The sequence below is a fragment of the Polypterus senegalus genome, chromosome 4 (genome assembly GCF_016835505.1).
Source record: "Polypterus senegalus isolate Bchr_013 chromosome 4, ASM1683550v1, whole genome shotgun sequence".
NCBI classification, from domain to species: domain Eukaryota; kingdom Metazoa; phylum Chordata; class Cladistia; order Polypteriformes; family Polypteridae; genus Polypterus; species Polypterus senegalus.
In genome coordinates, this window is record NC_053157.1 from 144,363,519 (window position 1) to 144,389,288 (window position 25,770).

Genomic DNA, 25,770 nt, shown 5'->3' on the forward strand with positions numbered 1-25,770 from the left:
CTATGATACTCTAACGACTGACTTCGTAACTCCAAACACAACTTTCTAGCACCCTCTCCAATCCCTCATCCCCCGCGTCTGTCCACCCCCCCTTACCGCATCAAACAGTACCCTGCTATCAGTCTTCCGTGCTGTACTCCGCCCTACATCAATCGGACCGAACAGTCACTTAAAACCAAAAGGGCCTCAACCTGACTGGGACGCTACAATACTTTCGAATTTTACTGCTTTCATATTATGTATTTTTCTATGCATGTGTATCGTGCCATCGTTTGTTTGAGCCTTTTGAATTCGACTACTTTCATAATCTCTTATATGCCTTTTTTTCTCTCCAATGCCTTTGGGTCTCTATTCTCCGTATTGTCCTTATACGCTTTATATGTGTTGAGAGCACAGGTTCTGTGTGTACTATGTGCTTTTACTGCGACTGACTGTTTTTTGATGGGTGTGTTCTTATATGATATCTTTTGTAAGTAGAGCATGTCTTTCAAGAAATTCATGTTCCACGTCCCCACGAGATGGCCCTGGGACAATCTCTTGGCACCAAGTCTCATGTTTACGGTCCCCACGAGACGCTCCGTGGCAAGTTTCTTTTGTCTTGCAGGTCTTTTAAATGTCTACCGAGAACTTCCGTGAAGATCACGTATCGTCACCTCACTTTTGCTATCCCGAATTTCTTTTTATAATACACATATATATATATACACATATACACACTGTATATATATATATATATACATACACATATATACAGTTTAAGATTTTTACAGTTAAAGATTAATGTGCTTTTTATTAAATAAATAACAAAATTAAACATATATCCAAAGCAAAACAGTGGACTCATTATTCATTAATATAAGAAAGTAACTAGACAAATATCAAATAAAGCATATATATACAGTGGTGTGAAAAACTATTTGCCCCCTTCCTGATGTCTTATTCTTTTGCATGTTTGTCACACAAAATGTTTCTAATCAAACACATTTAACCATTAGTCAAATATAACACACGTAAACACAAAATGCAGTTTTTAAATGATGGTTTTTATTATTTAGGGAGAAAAAAAATCCAAACCTACATGGCCCTGTGTGAAAAAGTAATTGCCCCGTGAACCTAATAACTGGTTGGGCCACCCTTAGCAGCAATAACTGCAATCAAGCATTTGCGATAACTTGCAATGAGTCTTTTACACCGCTCTGGAGGAATTTTGGCCCACTCATCTTTGCAGAATTGTTGTAATTTAGCTTTATTTGAGGGTTTTCTAGCATGAACCGCCTTTTTAAGGTCATGCCATAGCATCTCAATTGGATTCAGGTCAGGACTTTGACTAGGCCACTGCAAAGTCTTCATTTTGTTTTTCTTCAGCCATTCAGAGGTGGATTTGCTGGTGTGTTTTGGGTCATTGTCCTGTTGCAGCACCCAAGATCGTTTCAGCTTGAGTTGACGAACAGATGGCCGGACATTCTCCTTCAGGATTTTTGGTAGACAGTAGAATTCATGGTTCCATCTATCACAGCAAGCCTTCTAGGTCCTGAAGCAGCAAAACAACCCCAGACCATCACACTACCACCACCATATTTAACTGTTGGTATGATGTTCTTTTTCTGAAATGCTGTGTTCCTTTTACGCCAGATGTAACGGGACATTTGCCTTCCAAAAAGTTCAACTTTTGTCTCATCTGTCCACAAGGTATTTTCCCAAAAGTCTTGGCAATCATTGAGATGTTTCTTAGCAAAATTGAGACGAGCCCTAATGTTCTTTTGCTTAACAGTGGTTTGCGTCTTGGAAATCTGCCATGCAGGCCGTTTTTGCCCAGTCTCTTGCTTATGGTGGAGTCGTGAACACTGACCTTAATTGAGGCAAGTGAGGCCTGCAGTTCTTTAGACGTTGTCCTGGGGTCTTTTGTGACCTCTCGGATGAGTTGTCTCTGCGCTCTTGGGGTAATTTTGGTCGGCCGGCCACTCCTGGGAAAGTTCACCACTGTTCCATGTTTTTGCCATTTGTGGATAATGGCTCTCACTGTGGTTCGCTGGAGTCCCAAAGCTTTAGAAATGGCTTTATCACCTTTACCAGACCGATAGATCTCAATTACTTCTGTTCTCATTTGTTCCTGAATTTCTTTGGATCTTGGCATGATGTCTAGCTTTTGAGGTGCTTTTGGTCTACTTCTCTGTGTCAGGCAGCTCCTATTTAAGTGATTTCTTGATTGAAACAGGTGTGGCAGTAATCAGGCCTGGGGTGGCTACGGAAATTGAACTCAGGTGTGATACACCACAGTTAGGTTATTTTTTAACAAGGGGGCAATTACTTTTTCACATAGGACCATGTAGGTTTGGATTTTTTTTCTCCCTAAATAATACAAACCATCATTTAAAAACTGCATTTTGTGTTTACTTGTGTTATATTTGACTAATGGTTAAATGTGTTTGATGATCAGAAACATTTTGTGTGACAAACATGCAAAAGAATAAGAAATCAGGAAGGGGGCAAATAGTTTTTCACACCACTGTATATACATATAGGAGGGCTTGTACCTCCTCCAGACCGTGAGGGGGCGTCCGTCCTGGTTACGCTGGTGGCCTCGGGTAGAGGGCATGAAAGCCCAGCCCTGTAGGGGCCCGTGGTCACCGCCAGGCGGCGCCCCACTTCCAGACCATCATCTGCCACACCCGGCCGAGGCAGGAGCCCGGCCGGGACGCCCAGGAGGACAGGAGGAGGGCCTGTACCTCCACCAGACCACGAGGGGGTGTCCGCCCTGGTTATGTTGGTGGCCTCGGGTAAGGGGCATGGAAGCACAGCCCTGTAGGGGCCCGTGGCCACCGCCAGGCGGCGCCCCGCTGCCTGAACAGCCCTGGAGCCCAGCACTTACGCCACACCAGGAAGTGCTGGGGGGAAGACGACAAGGGATACCCGGACGGCTTCCGGGTGCGCAGCCGGCACTTCCGCCACACAAGGGCGTGTCTGCGGAGGAGTGCCGGAAAGCAGCTGGAGCCCATCCGGGTTCCCATAAAAGGGGCCGCTTCCCTCCAGTCATAGGCGAGAGTCGGGAGGAAGGAGGACGGAGCTGGAGTGAGGACGGGAGGCAGCCAGAAGAGAAAGACAAAAGGACTGTGTGGCCTGGACTTTGGGGGATCGGTGCAGGAGGCACTGGGGTTGATAGTGCACAAAGTTTGTAAATATTGTATATAATAAAGGGTGTGTGGTGAAACTATGTTGTCCGTCTGCCTGTGTCCGGGCCAGCGTTCACAATATATATACACACACATATATATATATATATACACACACACATATATATATATATATATATATATATATATATATGTGTGTATATATATATATATACACATATATATATATACACACATACATACATATACACATACACATACTGTACATATATATACAGTATGTATACATACATATATATTCATATATATGTATTTTATTTTTAATTTTTTTTTACAGAAGCCTTTTTGTACAGCAGTGAACTTTATGTGCCTCATGTTAGCCAACTGTGGTTTCAGACAGTTAATTTAAAAAAATACTTAACCAAAATGAAACATAACATAATATCAAAGCCACTCCATGTAAATCGGCACTCATCACCTAGTTTCACTGTGTCAGATACATAACATATATGTCTGCTGACAACCTTGAATAAATTTTACTTAAAAATGGGTGGAAACAATAATAACACTAAGTATTACATTTCTAAAGCAATCCAATGCCGATGAAGGTGGTGCTCAAAGAAGGAGAAGTGATTTTGTGCTGCAAAAGAGCAACGGTACTCTTGTTAACTTGATCTGACGTAGAACAAGCTTCTGATTATGATAAATTGTCTACATCTAAAATGTCTCCTAAAAAGACTGATTAAAGAGGTGTGTGTTGTGTTACATGTGTTAAAAATAAATATAACATGTTACAAGGGAAAATCCTTTCTGAACACTCAGATTATAATCCAAAGACATCAATGGATTAGTAGTAAAAGTAAATGACATTTTGATAGAGGTGCTATGTCTACTTTCTGTTGTTCAGTTACGATGATAGTATCGGAGTCAATGTAAGGATGAAATAATGGGCTGCCATGTTCCTAAAAATACAAATTGCAAAAATTGCATTCGGCATTAATGATATGTGACACTCCATCAAAAGGAGGTGAAAAGGACTACCGTTGAACAATGTGATCTTTGGCCGGCTTGTCATCCCGGCCAATACCCCCAGGCCGCCAGATGGAGCCCTCCCTGCAGTATGGAGGTGCCCCGAAGACCAGCAGGGAGTCATGGACTATGTAGTTTTTATACAAGACCCTGCTGGATACCACAGGGGCCGCAAGAGGGAGCTGCAGGGAGGACCAAAGACTTATTTGTGCCCTATAACCCGGACGTTTGTCAAAGGAAGAGCGACGGGCTTCCAGGGTGAAGAAAAGAACTTTTACCTGACCCGGAAGTGATACAGGATCACATGGACTGGGATTGGGAACACTTCTGGGTCAGGGAATATAAAAGGACTGTGAAAGCTCCCAGACGGCGAGCTGAGCTAGGTGGAAGGGTGGCAATGTGTCTGGGAGTTGGAGGATTGATTTATTGTGTATTTGTTATTGGTTTATGAATATAGTGGAGGACAGGGTGCTTTGTGCACTGTGGCGATTTAATAAAGTCAAAGTTTGGACTTTTACCTGGTGTCTGGAGTCATGGACAGGAGTTCAAGGGGGTGATAGCGCCCACTATCTGTCACAACAAGTTAATAACGAACAGTCACAGGAGATGCAGATTTCAAACTCAAAACATCCAAGTCAACACATCTGGCTAACAAGAAGAAGAAGCAGCACAACAAGGTACCACCTTCTGACTGCACGTCTAAAGAAATAACTAAAGAAAGTTAACATTACTGTGTAACTGTAAATGCAAATGTGCCATGATAGAATAAAGTCAGCACTTTAACACACAGTATATGCATAAACCAAAATGCTTAGCCAGACTTTGTTCAATATTATACCATAAAGTGATGCAACAGTCAGAAAGACAGATAGTTACTGTAGCAAACAGAAACACTTGGTGCATGGAGCCAAGCAGCCGTCTCTTCTATCACAGAACTCATTAAACTGTATACATTTATCATTAAGCTTCATTTACATTGTGCTACTGAATTAATAACATTAAATGTTAGTTTTTTTTTTACATTTTTTGTCAACGTCAAGGCTTTTGTTGAGTTTCTTTTGCTCCTCCTGTGAACCCTGATGGTTTATGTACTGTTTTCAATTTGTTTTGATTTACTGTTCATTATTGTGGCAGCATATTCCAGTGTTACAAGTATTCCATGAAAGTATAAGCCTGGAGGTAGTGCAGTGGTTAGTATAGTTACCTCACATTTCAAGGACACTGGATTAGCAACTGCACAAACTTTTTTTTCATTAGAATCCCTGTCCCATATACCAAAAATAAACATGTTAAATTAAAAGGCAACTGCCAAATGGCACAGTATTGGTCAGTGGGCCTTGGGAACAAAATTTATGAGCATGCACACACATACAAACACATACCCACTCACACACACAACAGAAGCAAAAGTACTGAGCAGGACTACAAGTTCATAGAAATAATTTTCTTTCAAGTTTAAATATTCATTGTTCCTTAAAACTGTATACTTAACATAATAAACCAAAATGGCATTGATAAAGCTGCACCTTTCTGCAAAAATAGCCTGATGAGTAAAGTAAGATGCATGTAATTTAGCGTTAAACTGCAAATGATGATGTTTTTTAATTATATTGAAATAATTGTATTATTCTAGTGATCTTCATTAGCCATAGGAATAGAATAGAGGCAGCTAGAACAGTGGCTGTCAACATTGGGGTAACAAAATGACCCCTTGCAGTGATAATGCACAAACAAACTTGATGGCTCCTTTTCTGGGTGTGAACATGACAGAATCAATGCAATGCATATTTTAAATGCATAGCTATTGGAAAAAAGATACTTTAAAGGGCCATCAAAATACTCACAAAATGCATGAGTGGTAAGAAGGTCAAGCTCTAGAGCCTCTTCAGGAGCTCCTACGGAACTTGCATCCTATTCATACTAGCCATTCGAAGGCTATACTTCTTGATCAGTTGTTTATTTTATTCAACAAAGTCAAAAATAAATCCATATTTCAAAATGTGAAACAAGTGAAACAAACCCAACCATTGCCCCACACTCACAGCTGTGAAGGCCATACTTAATAAATATTAATGTATTTATTCCAAGTGTTTCTACCTATTCATCTTTCAACATGAGAAGGTACTTTGAACTTAGTATGGTTATCTTTCAGCATTTTGCTGTATTGTGAAAATACTGTATTCTTGTTTAATCTGTTAACGTTTGCTATCTGTGTTTCATGACTAGAATATAGTCTTAGTTTTTCTGTTTTCTTTACAAATAACATTACTTTAATTCTGAGGAGAAAAAAGGACAGGTTAGCTTTCATGAATTTGTGTTTACAAATTTAAAGTTGAAGAACTTCAACTCCAGTTCTGTTATAATATTACATTATTCTATACATAGTTTATGCATGTCACTGTGAAAATTCACGAGGGCCATTCCTACTGTCATTGAATCCTCTTATTTGGAGCCTGTAGTACAAAATAAAGGAGAGTAGGGTTGTTTTTTTGTCGTAAATTACCTGTGTGTATATATAGTGTATATAAAAAACAACTTTAAAACAAATGAGTCAAATTAACTTCCAAAACATCTTCTGGGAGACATATGGCACCTAAATAATGTAAGACCACAATGTAATCAGCTGCAGGACACCAATTCACTGCTGTCATATTGATATACACCCACACCTGGCAAACTTGCTGTCACCAGTCTTTGTAAAGACATGCTTTACCATCTTACTTATAAGTAGCAATTTGTTTCACAGTAACATTCTAACCTGGATTGTAGCTCATCTAAGTAATGTAATTGCTTCACTTTTCATGAAAACAACATAGCTCTCTTTTGGTCCATGCAAACGCTACAAAAGACATACCCAGCAGAATAAAAGAACAAAATATATTACAGTAAAAATAACAAATAATTAAATGTATTGACTGTTTCCTGGACCCAATAGTTTTACTTAAGTCTAATTATATAGGAAGATAAGATGTTGAAGCCCTGAAATCCTGAACGTGTCATTCACCTCTTTTTATGTAACAGTCCAATTAATTAATTAATTAATTTAAATTAATTAATTAATTAATGGGAGGAGTACTTCGAAGACCTCCTCAATCCCACTAACATGCCTTCCAATGAGGAAGCAGAGCCTGGGGACTCTGAGGTGGGCTCTCCCATCTCTGGGACTGAAGTCACCGAGGTGGTCAAAAAACTCCTTGGTGGCAGGGCCCCGGGGTGGATGAGATACCCGAGTTCCTTAAGGCTCTGGATGTTGTAGGACTGTCTTGGTTGACACGTCTCTGCAACATCGCATGGACATCGGGACAGTGCCTCTGGATTGGCAGAGGGGTGGTGGTCCCCCTCTTTAAAAAGGGGGACCGGAGGGTGTGTTCCAACTATAGAGGGATCACACTCCTCAGCCTACCTGGAAAAGTCTATTCAGGGGTTCTGGAGAGGAGGGTCCGTCAGATAGTCGAACCTCGGATTCAGGAGGAACAGTGTGGTTTTCGTCCTGGTCGCGGAACAGTGGACCAGCTCTTCACCCTTAGCAGAGTCCTGGAGGGTGCATGGGAGTTTGCCCGACCGGTCTACATGTGTTTTGTGGACTTGGAAAAGGCATTCGACCGTGTCCCTCGGGGAATCCTGTGGGGGTGCTCGGGAATATGGGGTACCGGACCCCTGATAAGAGCTGTTCGGTCTCTGTACAACCGTGTCAGAGCTTGGTCCGCATTGCCGGCAGTAAGTCGAGCCCGTTTCCAGTGAGAGTTGGACTCCGCCAGGGCTGCCCTTTGTCACCGATTCTGTTCATAACTTTTATGGACAGAATTTCTAGGCGCAGCCAGGGTGTTGAAGGGGTCCGGTTTGGTGGACTCAGGATTGGGTCACTGCTTTTGCAGATGATGTTGTCCTGTTTGCTTCATCAGGCCGTGATCTTCAGCTCTCTGGATCGGTTCGCAGCTGAGTGTGAAGCGGCTGGGATGAGAATCAGCACCTCCAAATCCGAGAGCATGGTCCTCAGCCGGAAAAGGGTGGAGTGCCCTCTCAGGGTTGGGGGAGAGATCCTGCCCCAAGTAGAGGAGTTCAAGTATCTCGGGGTCTTTTTCACGAGTGAGGGAAGAATGGAGCGTGAGATCGACAGGCGGATCGGTGCGGCATCCGCAGTGATGCGGGCTCTGCATCGGTCTGTCGTGGTGAAAAGGAGCTGAGCCGTAAGGCAAAGCTCTCAATTTACCAGTCGATCTACCTTCCTACCCTCACCTATGGTCATGAGCTATGGGTAGTGACCGAAAGAACGAGATCGCGAATACAAGCGGCTGAAATGAGTTTCCTCCGCAGGGTGTCTGGGCTTTCCCTTAAAGATAGGGTGAGAAGCTCAGTCATCCGGGAGGGGCTCAGAGTAGAGCCGCTGCTCCTCCGATCGAGAGGAGTCAGATGAGGTGGCTCGGGCATCTGATCAGGATGCCTCCTGGACGCCTCCCTGGTGAGGTGTTCCGGGCACGTCCAACCGGGAGGAGGCCCGGGAAGACCCAGGACACGCTGGAGGGACTATGTCTCCGGCTGGCCTGGGAACGCCTTTGGGATTCTCCCGGAAGAGCTGGAAGAAGTGGCGGGGAGAGGGAAGTCTGGGCCTCTCTGCTTAAGCTGCTGCCCCCGCGACCCGACCTCGGATAAGCGGAAGAGAATGGATGGATGGATGGATTAATTAATTAATTAATTAATTAATTAAAAGGATGCACTGGTGCATGTTTATTTATGAAGCAAGAATGCAAATGTCCCCTGAAGCTGAAGATGGCACTCATGCATTTAACACATTTTGTATATTTACTTTATTTATTTATTTATAAGTTATTAAATATTTATTCAAATGATTTTACGTAAACTAAAATAACCAGCAGTTTCTGTACAGATTCCAGTGGTATCCCATTTATAAAATAAAGAAATAAATAGGGCATAGAGAACAGATGGACTTAAAATTAAAAAATGAATGTGTGGCTATGTTGCTGCATAGACAAAAAAAATGATCCTTCAACACCTCAGGTGAATGTTGATCTATGCATTGCTGAAATCTGACGTATGACCTTCTTCTATCTGTTATCACTATGAAGATGGAAAATGAAATTTACCAAAGCTATATAATTGCTACATATTCAGTAATTTAATTAAGTAATTCTGACCTTTATAGTACATGATATAGAAGAAAAAGGCAGTAAAGGTCAAGTTATATAAGGAACCACGCAAACCCCTAATAAAGTTAATTATATAGAAGTTTTACTAGCAAAATACCCGCGCTTCGCAGCGGCGAAGTACTGCCTTAAAATTTTTATTAAGAAGAAAATTAAACCTTTTTAAACTGAGGGAAAATATACCAATAATTATTTGTTGAAGATCTCTTTGTATACCACATTTTGAGTTCGGCCCTCCGGTTGTAATATGACCAAGCTGTGCGCTGAGCTTACTCTTGAGCATGCAATGTACAGTTGGCCATTTGAACAGTAATCTTGTCTCAAATCTCACAGCTTGGATTGCTGCTGTAATAATCGGTTTGAGTTTCATGGTTTGTTTCAATTACGACAGTATTTGTAGGACTTGTGTTGAAGAGACATTCGGCATCTGTCAAGCGTTGTAAGTATATAACCGGTTTCATCGATAACGTCACATCCAGCTTTTGAGAGTTTAAACATTCATAAACATCAAAGTGTCCACTACTGAAATCGTCACCTGTGAGTCTAAGATGTTTAAGAGGCACTGGCAGTTGTCGAAAGGTGTAAAATATTTGGCCATTTTGGTACACTTGAAAGCGACAACCGAACAATTCAGCGGCAGCCATCAACTCACATGCAGAACCATAGGTGAAGGGCTTAAGCATTTCACTCTTCTAGTGCTCCTCTGTAGTATAATTATCTCCTGTACCGTCATCAGTCCACACCTTGAACCTGTCCCAGTCATTCAATACATAAGACACAATGTTTCTCCAGATATCAAGAGTGAGCCTGATATGGCCATGCAATATGTAACACAGAGAATGGAAAAGATAGGTGCCATCTCCGGATATGGAAACCACTCAGTAAGTGACAGTTCTTTGATCGATGGTGATCACCTCGATAGACATGTTAATGCGGGTACGGTTGGAATGATAAAGGAAATGGGTACCTGAACAATGTAAAGTAAGTCTAAAATACCTAAACAATAACTATAATCATAATAAACGAACAATAAAACAGCGGAGAAGCCGTGGATTAAATAAAAAGGCTGTAGTTATCAGCAGGGAGACGTAAATCCCATGGCAAAGCAAGGAAAGGAATGTAGAAACCGGAGCGACGGATGGCCTTATATAGGCAGGCAGCCAACAACGTGGGAGGCGTTGGGATGGGGGACCGAGCTGCAGGCTATGGATGTATATATGAACATAAGTAGGATTCAGTTAGCGTTGGGAACCCGTGTACCAAATTTCTTGAAGATGGGCCCATAAGTAACAAAGACCGTTGAAAAGTTCAATATGGCGGCCGACAGTGGCATCATACCACCGAAATAAGTACGTACATTGGTTTCGGTTAGCGCAGGGAAGCCGCCTACCAAATTTCGTGAAGATGGGGCCATAAATAAGAAAGTTCATCATGGCCGACGTTGTCGACCGTTGTGACCGTTACGTGTAGAATTTCTAAATGAAACCTGCTTAAGTTTTGTAAGTAAGCTGTAAGGAATGAGCCTGCCAAATTTCAGCATTCTACCTACACGGGAAGTTGGAGAATTAGTGATGAGTGAGTGAGTGAGGGCTTTGCCTTTTATTAGTATAGATTTTAGTCTTATTTTTTCTTGGTTATATTTTATTTACATAGTTACTGTTGTCTTTCATGAAATGGACACAAAACCAATTAAAATATAAAAATGACAGGATACTTGAGTTTTATTTGTTGGGAATGCAGAATTTTAGGTAAAGTAGGCTAGAGCATTAAGATCAGACTTATAGATAATGATATCAGTAAGTTAGGAGCTTGAACACAAATGGGTAAATCAAGAACAAAAGGTTTTGAAAAATCTATAAATAGTGTAGTAGCTGAGGATTAAACAAGAATGAATATATCAAGATACAGAAAAGATAAAAAAAAAAAATAGGTTGTACACAAATCTCTGGCTTTTGAGGTTAGATAATCCTTTGTTTAATCAATTACTTTTGATACTGAACACAAGAAAAGTTATTAAAGAAAAGTAGTGATTAGCAATAAGCTGCATCTTGATCAAAGGGATTGTTAAATAAATTGAGTCATTTTATGTACAAACCGGATTCCAAAAAAGTTGGGACACTAAACAAATTGTGAATAAAAACTGAATGCAATGATGTGGAGATGGCAAATGTCAATATTTTGTTTGTAATAGAACGTAGATGACAGATCAAACGTTTAATCCAAGTAAATGTATCATTTTAAAGGAAAAATATGTTGATTCAAAATTTCACGGTGTCAACAAATCCCAAAAAAGTTGGGACAAGTAGCAATAAGAGGCTGGAAAAAGTAAATTTGAGCATAACGAAGAGCTGGAAGACCAATGAACACTAATTAGGTCAATTGGCAACCTGATTGGGTATAAAAAGAGCTTCTCAGAGTGGCAGTGTCTCTCAGAAGCCAAGATGGGTATAGGATCACCAATTCCCACAATGTTGCGCAGAAAGATAGTAGAGCAATATCAGAAAGGTGTTACCCAGCAAAAAATTGCAAAGACTTTGCATCTATCATCATCAACTGTGCATAACATCATCTGAAGATTCAGAGAATCTGGAACAATCTCTGTGCGTAAGGGTCAAGGCCGTAAAGCCATACTGGATGCCCGTGATCTCTGGGCCCTTAAACGACACTGCACCACAAACAGGAATGCTACTGTAAAGGAAATCACAGAATGGGCTCAGGAATACTTCCAGAAACCATTGTCAGTGAACACAATCCACCGTGCCATCCGCCGTTGCCAGCTGAAACTACAGTGCAAAGAAGAAGCCATTTCTAAGCAAGATCCACAAGCTCAGGCGTTGTCACTGGGCCAGGGATCATTTAAAATGGAGTGTGGCAAAATGGAAGACTGTTCTGTGGTCAGACGAGTCACGATTCAAGTTCTTTTGGAAATCTGGGACGCCATGTCATCCGGACCAAAGAGGACAAGGACAACCCAAGTTGTTATCAACGCTCAGTTCAGAAGCCTGCATCTCTGATGGTATGGGGTTGCATGAGTGCGTGTGGCATGGGCAGCTTGCATGTCTGGAAAGGCACCATCAATGCAGAAAAATATATTCAGGTTCTAGAACAACATATGTTCCCATCCAGACGTCATCTCTTTCAGGGAAGACCCTGCATTTTTCAACAAGATAATGCCAGACCACATTCTGCATCAATCACAACATCATGGCTGCGTAGGAGAAGGATCCGGGTACTGAAATGGCCAGTCTGCAGTCCAGATCTTTCACCTATAGAGAACATTTGGCGCATGATAAAGAGGAAGGTGCGACAAAGAAGGCCCAAGACGATTGAACAGTTAGAGGCCTGTATTAGACAAGAATGGGAGAGCATTCCTATTTCTAAACTTGAGAAACTGGTCTCCTCGGTCCCCAGACGTCTGTTGAGTGTTGTAAGAAGAAGGGGAGATGCCACACAGTGGTGAAAATGGCCTTGTCCCAACTTTTTTGGGATTTGTTGACACCATGAAATTCTGAATCAACATATTTTTCCCTTAAAATGATACATTTTCTCAGTTTAAACTTTTGTTCCGTGATTTATGTTCTATTCTGAATAAAATATTAGAAGTTGGCACCTGCACATCATTGCATTCAGTTTTTATTCACGATTTGTATAATGTCCCAACTTTTTTGGAATCCGGTTTGTATATGTTGTACACAAAAAAGTCGTGCAAGCATCATTTTGACTATTAATCCAAATAATAATCTGAAAGTTAAAATGTATATCCTATTAAGCATAAAAAGATAACCTAACACACATCTCAGTCAGAATTCTGGAAAACTGTGCCACTCTCAGTCATTTATTTTCTTTCATAGGTGCATGGAAAGAAGAAAGCATGTGCAACAGGGTACACTAACAGACTGGGATTACTGCAGGATTCCCAACTACAGGACACATGTGGAAATGGTATTTGCTAATGTTATAAAAGATTAAGATTAGGAAAATTATTTTAAAATTAGCTTAAAATTGGTATAAATCACAACTCTTTTCAACATCAAAGCCTAAAACCCAAAATTGCCTCATCATAACATGAACAACTTTCTACCGTTAAGAAACACTTGAAGTTACTAGCTTCTTTTATTAATTTATACACACCATGCTCAACTGTTCTGCTTCTCCCACCTGTATTCACAAGATGACAATCTCAGCATGGACTACAAAATACATACATACATAAACAAACAGGTAATTGGCTTGTGGAGCTACGTTCAGTTATAGAAACATCACATAATCTTTTTTGTTTCCTATGCACTGCTCTTGTTATACAACCACATGCCACACCACATTAATCCCATTGCATGCAGGTAATCAATGCTGTCGGCTTCTTCAAAAATCGTTTTCATTTCACAAACAATATGAAATTCAGCTCAGATTTAATTGCCACATATAGAGATTGCAATGGAATTCTCATTTGTATGCTTGAATGAAACACAACATACCACTAATCTTGCTCCACAGGTTATGTAAAATATACAGTAATATGAAAAACCAGAATGTTTGGAGGAAAACCAATGCAGACAAAATAACATACAAACTTCACACAAACAATGTGATGTGTTATGGGATTCAAACCTAGGACACTAGATACAGTGCAAGTTAAAGAGTTATGAATGAAACTGGCCCCTTCAAACAGACATAAATGGTTGTAAAAGTAAAAAAAAAAAAAACGCACAAAGCCACCCTAACCAAATTAACTGAATCAGTCTCATTTGTTTCAAAATGGATCCTCACTTGTGTGTCCTGAGCTACTGAGGCAAACTTTCACACAAGCTAAGATTCTCCCCACCTTCAAGAATGTATAATCTTCTGAGGAGGCAATTTTTACACCAAACATATACTCAGATGGTGGAAAACAAGCAATACACCGACTGGAGACAGTTCTATCCTACAAAATCTCCACTTCACCTTCTTCTCCTTCCATTCCTTTATCATAATGTCTTCTTATTATCATGCAGGAAGTGAGTTGCTGTGGCAACACTGAAACATAAAGATCTTCGCCTGGATGTTTTATTGTATGTAGCACTACCATGAGTCATCGACTCGCACATCTACATTCACACAGATGACAACCCTGCTTAATGCATGTGCACAGAACTGGCATAATACTGAAATAACAATTCACAGAAACCAGAAATAAATTACTGTGATGGAGTTACAATTTACAATGCATTTGACTGGTGATTTTCAATTGGCCTTAAATGGGATAGCAAGGGTCAACAAAGTGGCACCCATTTATGGTTAGTGCCTGTCTTATGCCCAATGATGCTGTACCACTGTAAATGAATTCAGAAAATCCAAAGACATGCAGGTTAGGTGGATTGGCGATTCCAAATTGGCCCTAGTGTGTGCTTGGTGTGTGGGTGTGTTTGTGTGTGTCCTGTGGTGGGTTGGCACCCTGCCCAGGATTGGTTCCTGCCTTGTGCCCTGTGTTGGCTGGGATTGGCTCCAGCAGACCCCCGTGACCCTGTGTTCAGATTCAGCGGGTTGGAAAATGGATGGATGGATGAAAAGATAGTTTATATTGGGTTATGCTTTCTTTTCTTCTTCTTGCCATAAAGTGGTCCGACTATCTCACAGTTCTCACATTGAGGTAATCATCATAAATACATAACATGCAGATTTTTCAGAGAAATGGTCATCATTTTTGGATTGTCAGAGTACAAATTGTATATAGTACTTAAAAAACACATACACCTGCCAAGAATTTACAGATACAAATCCTCACTGGATTAAAAAAAAAAAAAAAATTAAAAAAAAAATCATACACTGATTTTTGAAGTCATAAATGTACAAATGCCTGCATTAGCAAAGAACAGTAATTCAGTAAGTAGTATAATCATAATGGCCAACTTCATTATTGCTTAGTTGTGAAACGTGAAATCATCTCAGATAAAGAAATTCTAACTAATCTGATGCTCTATGAATACACTAAGTAAAACACCATAGAAAACTGATAAATTAAAATTTGCCATTCTCAACCAAATCCAAATCACACAATGTAATCTTAACTTTAAAGGTGTATCTTGCAAAACACACTCCAGCAAAGATGAACAAGCTTATCAGCATCCTCAAATGTTTACTTTGTATATAAATCATTAATCTTTAACTTTTAGAAAGACAATTGCTTCTTACATAAAGATTGAGTTTTGTGTTTTCTTTGTTTGAGCTGTCTGAATCAAAAAGTCTGCCCATGGTATAATTTTTAATATTGACTGGAAATCCCTACTCAACCAAATGGTGTCTTAGATTAAACAATGTAAAAGGTATCCTGCTTTTGACCCATCAAATAATTAAGTTCACTTCAAACTTCTTCCCTGCCACCTGATTACAGGCTTAAATATTGATATGTCTGGATATATACCAATCCCCTATTCTGCTATTGTGACAATAATATTGAATACACATGCTTGCAAATTTACAAATGAATTAAAGATTCTTTCACTCCGATTATTAATAGACATTTATTTGTTTTTGCATGGTCATCATTCATATGGTTTAGCATTCAAATTTGTGAACTCATACCAACATTCTTTAAATGGTACATTTTATAATATGAAATACTTGTTTAATCAAAATTAGACTTGTAAAAAGAAAATTTAAATATACAAATTCAATGATAATCACAGACTTTGATTACATCTTGCCTGAACAAGGGGCCTGAGTTGCCTCGAAAGCTTGCATATTGTAATCTTTTTAGTTAGCCAATAAAAGGTGTCATTTTGCTTGGCTTTTCTCTACATTCACAATGGCTAACACGGTACAACAACCTAGTACTAATGATAATCACAGAAATTTAATAGAATTATTTCTCTAACCAAATTGTGGGTAGATTATGTGATTTATCAATCATCAATAGTTACTTATATAATAGTTTAATCTTTTTTCCCCAGTAACGTGTAAAAGAACTTTCCCAGCTATATCTGTAATAAAAGAATGCAAATTATTTAGTTAGAAACATAGTGTCTCTGGTAAAAGCATGTACAGTACTGTTAAATGTGCTTGAAAATAGAATACCATGGCATATAGTTTTCTGACTGCATGATTTGTATGTTTAGATTAGAGATTTTTACTGTCACAAAGACAGCGACAGTATAATGAAATCACAGTTTCTGTGATGTATAAATACAGTAAATAAAAATTGAATAAAAAGTATAAGTAAATAAGATAAATAGTTAAGAGGTAACATACAGTACAATTACACATAAACCAGAAGGTGGGTACAGTGCACAGTGCATAGAAGGTAGGATCAGGTTTGTGAGAGTTCAGTAATTTTATGGCCTGAGTGGTGGGGCAGAAGTGAAAAGTGAAGTTTGTATTTATGGAAAAATAAAAGGAGCAAAAGAAGATTGAATAATAAATTGTTAATAGATCCAAATTATAGTAATGTTTCAAATAACTTTCATAATTATTTTAAGGTGCATTTTTACTTTACACTCCATTTCAGATACTGTAAATGTTATTAAATTAAAATTGTCCTTATCTAGTGATATGATTACAAAAGAAATCTTATGTTAGCTCAACTTTAAATAAAGTGCTGATTGCTACATTTATTATCATTTTAAACTTGGGATTGTTTATTAAATTTAACCCCAAATGAAAAGAAAATGCATTATTTAATTTAATTAAATTAAACTACTCAAAAAATCTCAGAAAATGTTAAGTTGTGCTGCCCTTCAGTCAGGCTAATTCTCAGATTTTAGCCCTTGGTGTACACAAACTTGAGTAGCACTGCTCTAGTGCCTAATGTGATAAATTCAGCTGGTGGATAAAGGGGGTCCAGTAAGATGTGTCGGGGGAGGATAGGCAGCATTATCAAAAACAAATCTATTTAAAAAAAAAAAAAAAGATGAAATGGACTTTGACTTTGTTGGGGCTTACTCAGCTATTTCATTAATGTATGCTTGCTTTACTGGGTATGGTTTGTAAATAAGGCCTGCATTTGCTACCCTTAGTCTGCAAGGGTAAACAGGACTAAATTTGGCTTGGCCTAAGTAACTAGGATGGTTTCACACATCCAAAAATGACACTAGGCAGAACCAAGCCCCACTATAAGGATTGTGTACAGAATTGTATGTTACCTGTTTGTCCAAAAGCAGAGTAAATACTTAAAATATATCCATACCATAGCATTAAATTCAAATGCAAAATTGGCATGAGCCTCTGAAGAGCTAAAATCAGAGGAGAAATCTGGCCTTTTGGATCACTGGTGTGTATTTTAGCATGAGTGAAACAAACCATTCATTTTTCTGATATAACAGAAATTAACAGCACATTTATTTACTGTATTTACAGTATTTATTTTATTACTTAGCATTATTTTTTATTTTTATTAATGGGTTAGTAATTGATTGACTGTGGTGCCTGGGACTGTCCCCTTTTTTTTTTTTTACACTACTGGGTTAATCAATGCATCTGTTTGTGTTTGTGGTTTGATGCATCACGTGGAGATCAATGGGTGATACAAACACAAAGTGAGATAGCTGACAGATACAAAAGCTTTAATTACAATACAGTATGAAATATCTTTATTATAGCTCATTTCTTCTTACATACACTTACCCCTGTGGCAGAGAGATGGACATTTGTGGTTTCTGCATCCAAGACTACGATTACAGTGTTGATCACATGGCAGACAGTTTCCAGAACAGCACTGTTAAATCAAAGTAAAATCATTTTAGTAAATCAGTAAGCATTTTCTTGTGCAGAAATATCATATGCAGGTAAATTGAAATAAAATGAAAACGAGTTTGTTTAAATGGAGCAAAAGACATTTGAATTAAGAAGAAGACCTTTTATGCTTTAAATAAGAGATACTAGAGTTATCGCCGGTATAGTTACTAACTTAAAGAAGCATAATTTATATAAAATTTACATTTAAATCGAGGTGACACCAAAGTTCTACCCTTTGAAGACTAATAACAATACATTTATTTTATAATAGGCCACTCTACCTAAAATAGCTTCTTAAGAATATTCATCCAAAAGAATGCAAAATACAAGGTTATCCAAAAAGAAGTACCACATTTCAAACATTTATTCTACAAAAATGCTAAAAGATAAAATAAATTTCATTACGACACAAGAAAGCGTACACAAAATTGATTTTTTCACTGTGTTTTAAAAATGATGTCTTCAAGGTGGTGGCCATCATTAGAAATACACTCTTCGAGACAATTTCTGAATGCTCGCATGACTCATTCAAGGTTTTAAGGTCGGTATGTTTATATCTTCAATTTGAGATAGGCTCACAAGAAGAAACAGCATAGAGCGAGATCAGGCGAATGTGAAGGCCAGCACTGCACAGGAAGATCAGCTTCCCTGGAAACATCTCCCGCAAAATTTGCATGGATCTCCACACCATATGAGCTGTTGCTTCAGGCATCCATAACATCTATTTCTTCCAGTTGGGGACGCAAAAAGTTAGCATTTCAATGTAATGTTCTGAAGTGACGGTGACCATTGCTTCCCCCCCCCATCACAAAAAAGTAAGGGCCTACAATGGCAAATTCTGCAACGGTGCAACTTTAACATGCTCACTGTGCAGGGGTCTCTAATGAAGTTCACGAGGGTTGGTTTCAGCCCAACAGGAAAGTTTTGCTTATTTATGCAACCATTCAAATGGAAATGTGCCTCGTCGCTCCACATGACAATAGCATCTTGATGAACGGTTTGCAGAATGTTAACACACAATTTTCTACAGCTCTCCCAGTCTCTCTCAGTGAGTTCCTGCACTACCATGATTTTGTATGGATGGAAATTAAGGTCCTCAAACAAAATCCTCCCCAAAGATGTGTTGGAATTGCCTAAGGCATAAGCATGTTTGTGCGCTGACTGTCTAGATAGATAGATAGATACTTTATTAATCCCAAGGGGAAATTCACATAAAAACTGCTAAATTGATGCCCTTACATCTTGGATGATTTCAGGTGTTCGTACAGTCCGAGGACGGCCTGGACATTTACTGTTCAAAGTTGTACTCGTCTCGTCATTCACTGAAGAATTGTTTTCTGGTTTGGGACGTCATTGATAGAAAGAATGCTGAAATGAGTTTGGAAGGTGTGTTGCGTAGTGATGATTGATTCATCGTTTTTGAAGAACACTTCGACAGTGAAAGCATGGTGCTCAAGTGATCAAGGCATGTTGCCGACTGAAAACTACAAGGGATCACCTATTAAAAGACACCCACCCCAACCCACTCGGTTGCCAATACCTCACACAATGACCATGAGAATTGTGGTACTTCATTTTGGCTCACCCTGTATAACAAAAATTTGAAACACACCATGGTGTCATATTTAATTACTATGAAAAAAACATTTTTTACATGTCTACAATTCTCCAAATAAAGAAAACATCTAATATTTATGTGAAGTAAAGACTCCAAACAGATAGCTAAAACCATACATTGTATAAATACTTGCACCTTGTGTAAATCTTTATACTTTCATACTTTTATCCTATAGTTCAGAAATTAGGCCACTACATTTTTCTCTAGTTTCTCCAGATGTTATTTGCTTACAATACTGAATCTGTTATCTGCACATCTCTAAGCACATATTTACGTAGGATATCACAAGAGTACATAGTACTGCATTAACAGGCATGAGTGCTTAGCACTATCAAAACACATATTATTTCCATTTTCTGTTACTTTAATGCCACACATACATTTAAGACTTTTGGCTAACAGACCACAGATTAGTTACATGTGCTGCAATTGTCACCTAATGAAGAAGATTACTTTTGTTTTCAAAAATGCTTAAATAAATTATACTGATTTCAACAGAACCTTTCGCTTGCATTGATGTCGTTCACAATTTCTCATTTTAGGGCACTTTGATTCACAAATGTACTCCTTGTGGCATGGCATGTGTCTTGAATATTTACCACATCTACATTGTTTTTCCACCTCCTGGAAAAGCAAAAGCAAATTCAAAAGATTAATATAAACTGAAAGATATTAACACCTAATTATAATACAAAAGTGATTAGCATATGAACACCATAACATTATTAGCATTGATTTTGCAAAATTTATATAGTTTAACCCGCTAAAAAACTGAAAAAAAAATCAAAAATGTTTAATGTTCAAAATAAGAAAAAAAAAAAAAAGTGAAAATTTACAATATTTCATACTAACTCTTATGAAAGCTCATAATTATAAACATAACTAGTAACACTTAAACCACTGCTCTTCAAAGAATGCTGGGTACATGCATCTGTCACAAAATATAACACACTAGATCACTCCACTGAGGTTACTACAATTTCCTTCACTGTCATCCAATGTCGTTGAAGCTCTTTTTCTGACAGAAATGCCACATGCTTGATGGACTTGAGGCTCAGTAACATGGTGGAGGAATCCTGCACCTCCAACTGTTTGGTTGTGTAGGACTTTCTTTTGCACTTGAGGTACATGACCAGTGCTTGAGATGAAAATGAAAAGTCAGCCTGTGCAATGAACTTCACTGTCACCAAAGTTCACCACAGTTCTTTTCCTGTATGCCACAGCTAGCAGCCATGATAACTGCTAGCTGTGAGAAGCCCTGAAGCCCAATTTAATGGACTGAGGTACCTTGCACATTAAAATCATGACTCATGTTGTGTATATCATGGCATTTGATGCTGATTGAGACCAAGAACGACATTCAAGATCTATCTATACAGTGCATCCGGAAATTATTCACAGTGCATCACTTTTTACACATTTTGTTATGTTACAGTCTTATTCCAAAATGGATTAAATTCATTTTTTTCCTCTGAATTCTACACACAACACCCCATAATGACAACGTGAAAAAAGTTTACTTGAGGTTTTTGCAAATTTATTAAAAATAAAAACTGAGAAATCACATGTACTTAAGTATTCACAGCCTTTGCTCAATACTTTGTCGATGTACCTTTGGCAGTAATTACAGCCTCAAGTCTTTTTGAATATAATGTCACACGCTTGGCACACCTATCCTTGGCCATCATTCATTGGCAGAGCACTTGGTTACAGTTGGTCAGCAATAGCATTTATTAAAATAATGTACCTGTTCCGACTTACATACAAATTCAACTTAAGTACAAACCTACAGTCCCTATCTCGTACGTAACCCGGGGACAGCCTGAATATATATATGTATACTGTGTATATATATATATATATATATATATATATATATATATATATATTTTTTTTAAATAATTGAGTGATTACAATGATTTACTTGGAACACAACATTTTCATATAAACACCACAGCAGATGGAGAATTAATTGTAAGTTTAAATTAAAGGGTTGTTTAAATCTTCCATGATCTTCCACACAGCTCTGCACTCAGATTTGCTGTGCCACATGCCAGTATATTCAGGCCACTGACTCTTCCTCACATCTTATTTTGTGTCAGAGGTAACATCTTTTGTCCCACTTTCTCCAACTCCATGAGCCAATTTCAGCCTCCTAAGCAGTTATAGGTACAGTGAGTGCAACCTATATGCACCCTCTCTTGTACATTCTACAATGGCTCCTTTTAAGGCCAGCCTCAATGATTCTGCGATCTGGCACTTCTTCTCTCCAGCCTCTACCCAATTTATCATCTGCATTTTAGTTAAGAAATATACAGTGTGTATATTTCAGTGTGAAAAACTATTTGCCCCCTTCCTGATTTCTTATTCTTTTGCATGTTTGTCACACAAAATGTTTCTGATCATCAAACACATTAACCATTAGTCAAATTGAACACAAGTAAGCAGAAAATGTAGTTTTTAAATGATGGCTTTTATTATTTAGGGAGAAAAAAAATCCAAACCTACATGGCCCTGTGTGAAAAAGTAATTGCCCCCTGAATCTAATAACTGGTTGGGCCACCCTTAGCAGCAATAACTGCAATCAAGCATTTGCGATAACTTGCAATGAGTCTTTTACAGCGCTCTGAAGGAATTTTGGCCCACTCATCTTTGCAGAATTGTTGTAATTCAGCTTTATTTGATGGTTTTCTAGCATGAACTGCCTTTTTAAGGTCATGCCATAGCATCTTAATTGGATTCAGGTCAGGACTTTGACTAGGCCACTCCAAAGTCTTCATTTTGTTTTTCTTCAGCCATTCAGAGGTGGATTTGCTGGTGTGTTTTGGGTCATTGTCCTGTTGCAGCACCCAAGATCGCTTCAGCTTGAGTTGACGAACAGATGGCCGAACATTCTCCTTCAGGATTTTTTGGTAGACAGTAGAATTCATGGTTCCATCTATCACAGCAAGCCTTCCAGGTCCTGAAGCAGCAAAACAACCCCAGACCATCACACTACTACCACCATATTTTACTGTTGGTATGATGTTCTTTTTCTGAAATGCTGTGTTCCTTTTACGCCAGATGTAATGGGACATTTGCCTTCCAAAAAGTTCAACTTTTGTCTCATCAGTCCACAAGGTATTTTCCCAAAAGTCTTGGCAATCATTGGGATGTTTCTTAGCAAAATTGAGACGAGCCTAATGTTCTTTTGCTTAGCAGTGGTTTGCGTCTTGGAAATCTGCCATGCAGGCCATTTTTGCCCAGTCTCTTTCTTATGGTGGAGTCGTGAACACTGATCTTAATTGAGGCAAGTGAGGCCTGCAGTTCTTTAGACGTTGTCCTGGGGTCTTTGTGACCTCTCGGATGAGTCGCTCTCGCTCTTGGGGTAATTTTGGTCGGCCGCCACTCCTGGGAAGGTTCACCACTGTTCCATGTTTTTGCCATTTGTGGATAATGGCTCTCACTGTGGTTCACTGGAGTCCCAAAGCTTTACAAATGGCTTTATAACCTTTACCAGACTGATAGATCTCAATTACTTCTGTTCTCATTTGTTCCTGAATTTCTTTGGATCTTGGCATGATGTCTAGCTTTTGAGGTGCTTTTGGTCTACTTCTCTGTGTCAGGCAGCTCCTATTTAAGTGATTTCTTGATTGAAACAGGTGTGGCAATTATCAGGCCTGGGGTGGCTACGGAAATTGAACTCAGGTGTGATACACCACAGTTAGGTTATTTTTTAACAAGGAGGCAATTACTTTTTCACACAGGGCCATGTAGGTTTGGATTTTTTCTCCTAAATAATAAAACCATCATTTAAAAACTGCATTTTGTGTTTACTTGTGTTATATTTGACTAATGGTTAAATGTGTTTGATGATCAGAAACATTTTGTGTGACAAACATGCAAAAGAATAAGAAATCAGGAAGGGGCAAATAGTTTTTTACACCACTGTATGTGTGTATATATATATATATATATATATATATATATGACGACAACACTCATAACAGTGACAAAACAATTACATTGACAATCATGTTAGGTTATTTTTAAAATGTTTCCTTTTCTTTTTCATATCTTCTTTAACACACTACTTCTCCGCTGCGAAGCACGGGTATTTTGCTAGTCTAAATATATATCACGGATTTTTCGCTGGTTTGCAGATTTATGCGGACAATGGGTCTTTTAATTTATGGTACATGCTTCCTCAGTTTGTTTGCCCAGTTGATTTCATACAAGGGGCGCTATTGGCAGATGGCTTAGAAGCTACCCAATCAGAGCATGTATTACGTATTAAATAAAACTCCTCAATGATATTCGATATGCTTCCTGTGCGGTGCTTGATTGTTTGCTTTTCTCTGTCTCTCTCACTCTCTCTGCGCCTGACGGAGGGGGTGTGAGCAGAGGGGCTGTTTGCACAGAGGATACGGACACTCCTCTAAAAAATGCCGCTTTATCCCGGTGCTTTGGCATACTTAAAAGCCCAACAGCCCTATTGAATTTTGATTGTTTACTTCTCTCTCTCTCTCGGTCTCTCTCTCTCTGACATTCTCTGCTCCTGACACGCATTATTTGAAGAGGAAGATATGTTTGCATTCTTTTAATTGTGAGAAAGAACTGTCATCTCTGTCTTGTCATGAAGCACAGTTTAAACTTTTGACTAAAGGGTGTTATTTCATGTCTAGAGGGCTCTAATAATGTTAACAGTGTGGGAGAGTTTATAAGGGCTTAAAATATATAAAAATAACCATACAAACATATGGTTTCTACTTCGCGGATTTTCATCCATTGCTTTGGGGCTATGGGGGTTTAGGGTTCTGGAATGCAGCCCCCGCGATTGAGGAGGGATTACTGTACACAATAAAAACAAGATACAGAGGCCAAATTTATGGAAGGTAGGTAAATTACTGATCACAATGTCATGAATATACAAAAGCATTTTGCCCTGCTTCTTGACATGGCTATCAACTCTGTGCTTCAATGGAACAATAATTTCTGTAATAATACTGATTTCACTGGTCAGTTTTCATCTGAGTTTTGAATTCAGATATACTTAATGTGAATAGTTGTGTTTTTAAGATATTTAGATCTTTTTGCTCAAGATAATTAATCATCTACATTGACTGGTAACATGTCTACTTCAATAAGTACACACATACGCTATATGATCCCGACTTCTGGTCAGCAGATTTTTTTCCTTGCTAGTGCTGCAGTCTGATCTCACAAACATTATGCTCGTTTTGTACTTGGTAATGAACTGCAGAAATGATTCTTTGTTATTTATTCAAAATACTAGCAGAATACCCGCGTTTCGCAGTGAGAAGTAGTGTGTTAAAGAAGCTATGAAAAAGAAAAGGAAAATTTTTAAAAATAACGTAACATGATTGTTAATGTAATTGTTTTGTCACTGTTGTGAGTGATGAGTGTTGTTGTCATATATATATATATACACACACACACATAAACATATATATATATACATATCTATACATATACACATATATACATACATATATATATCTACATATATACACACACATATATACACACACATACATACATACACACACATATATACACACAAATACATATATACTGTATATATACATACATATCTACATATATACACACACAGCTATTTCGTATCAGTGCAATACGCTGTTTGTTAAAACGGTTGACTCCCGCTCTTACATGCAATAACAAATCAAACCATTCAGTTGTCTTTGCTCATATGTCATTTTAGAGCTGGACGCTTGGCATCTTTTTTTGGCCACAAGTTCGTTTCTGTTTGCTGTGAGGTTCTGTGTTGTGGAGATTCTCAGGATGGATTGCAGGTGCTCATCAGTGAGGCGACTCCTGTGTGCTGTTTTGTTAGTCTTTATCACTGAGAAGAGCTTCTCACACAGATATGTGCTACCAAACATGCACAAGGTTCGAGCCGCATGTAGACGGACTTTTTTTGTTCTTCAAAGTCACCAAAGCGCCGTGCAAACTCAGTGCTAATAACTCTAACTAGCTGCGCTGCATTATGGGATCTGTAGTTTATTGTGTTACCAGCGCTTCATATACCGGGCCATTAATAACAATAATACAGTATATAAAATGATCTCGGGCGGATATAATTACACGCCGGGCCGGATGTGGC

At 38.7% G+C, this 25,770-nt stretch overlaps 1 protein-coding gene across 1 annotated transcript in view; it reads right to left on the reverse strand.

Annotated features, from left to right (window-relative positions):
- Positions 1-25,770, reverse strand: part of nfxl1 (nuclear transcription factor, X-box binding-like 1) — a 143,829-nt gene that overhangs the window by 71,203 nt on the left and 46,856 nt on the right. The window contains exons 11-12 of the mRNA XM_039751397.1: positions 20,148-20,270; positions 17,918-18,008 (exon numbers count right to left, since the gene is read on the reverse strand). Of these exons, the coding sequence (XP_039607331.1) occupies positions 17,918-18,008; positions 20,148-20,270 (214 nt within the window). The remainder of the gene's footprint in view (positions 1-17,917; positions 18,009-20,147; positions 20,271-25,770) is intronic.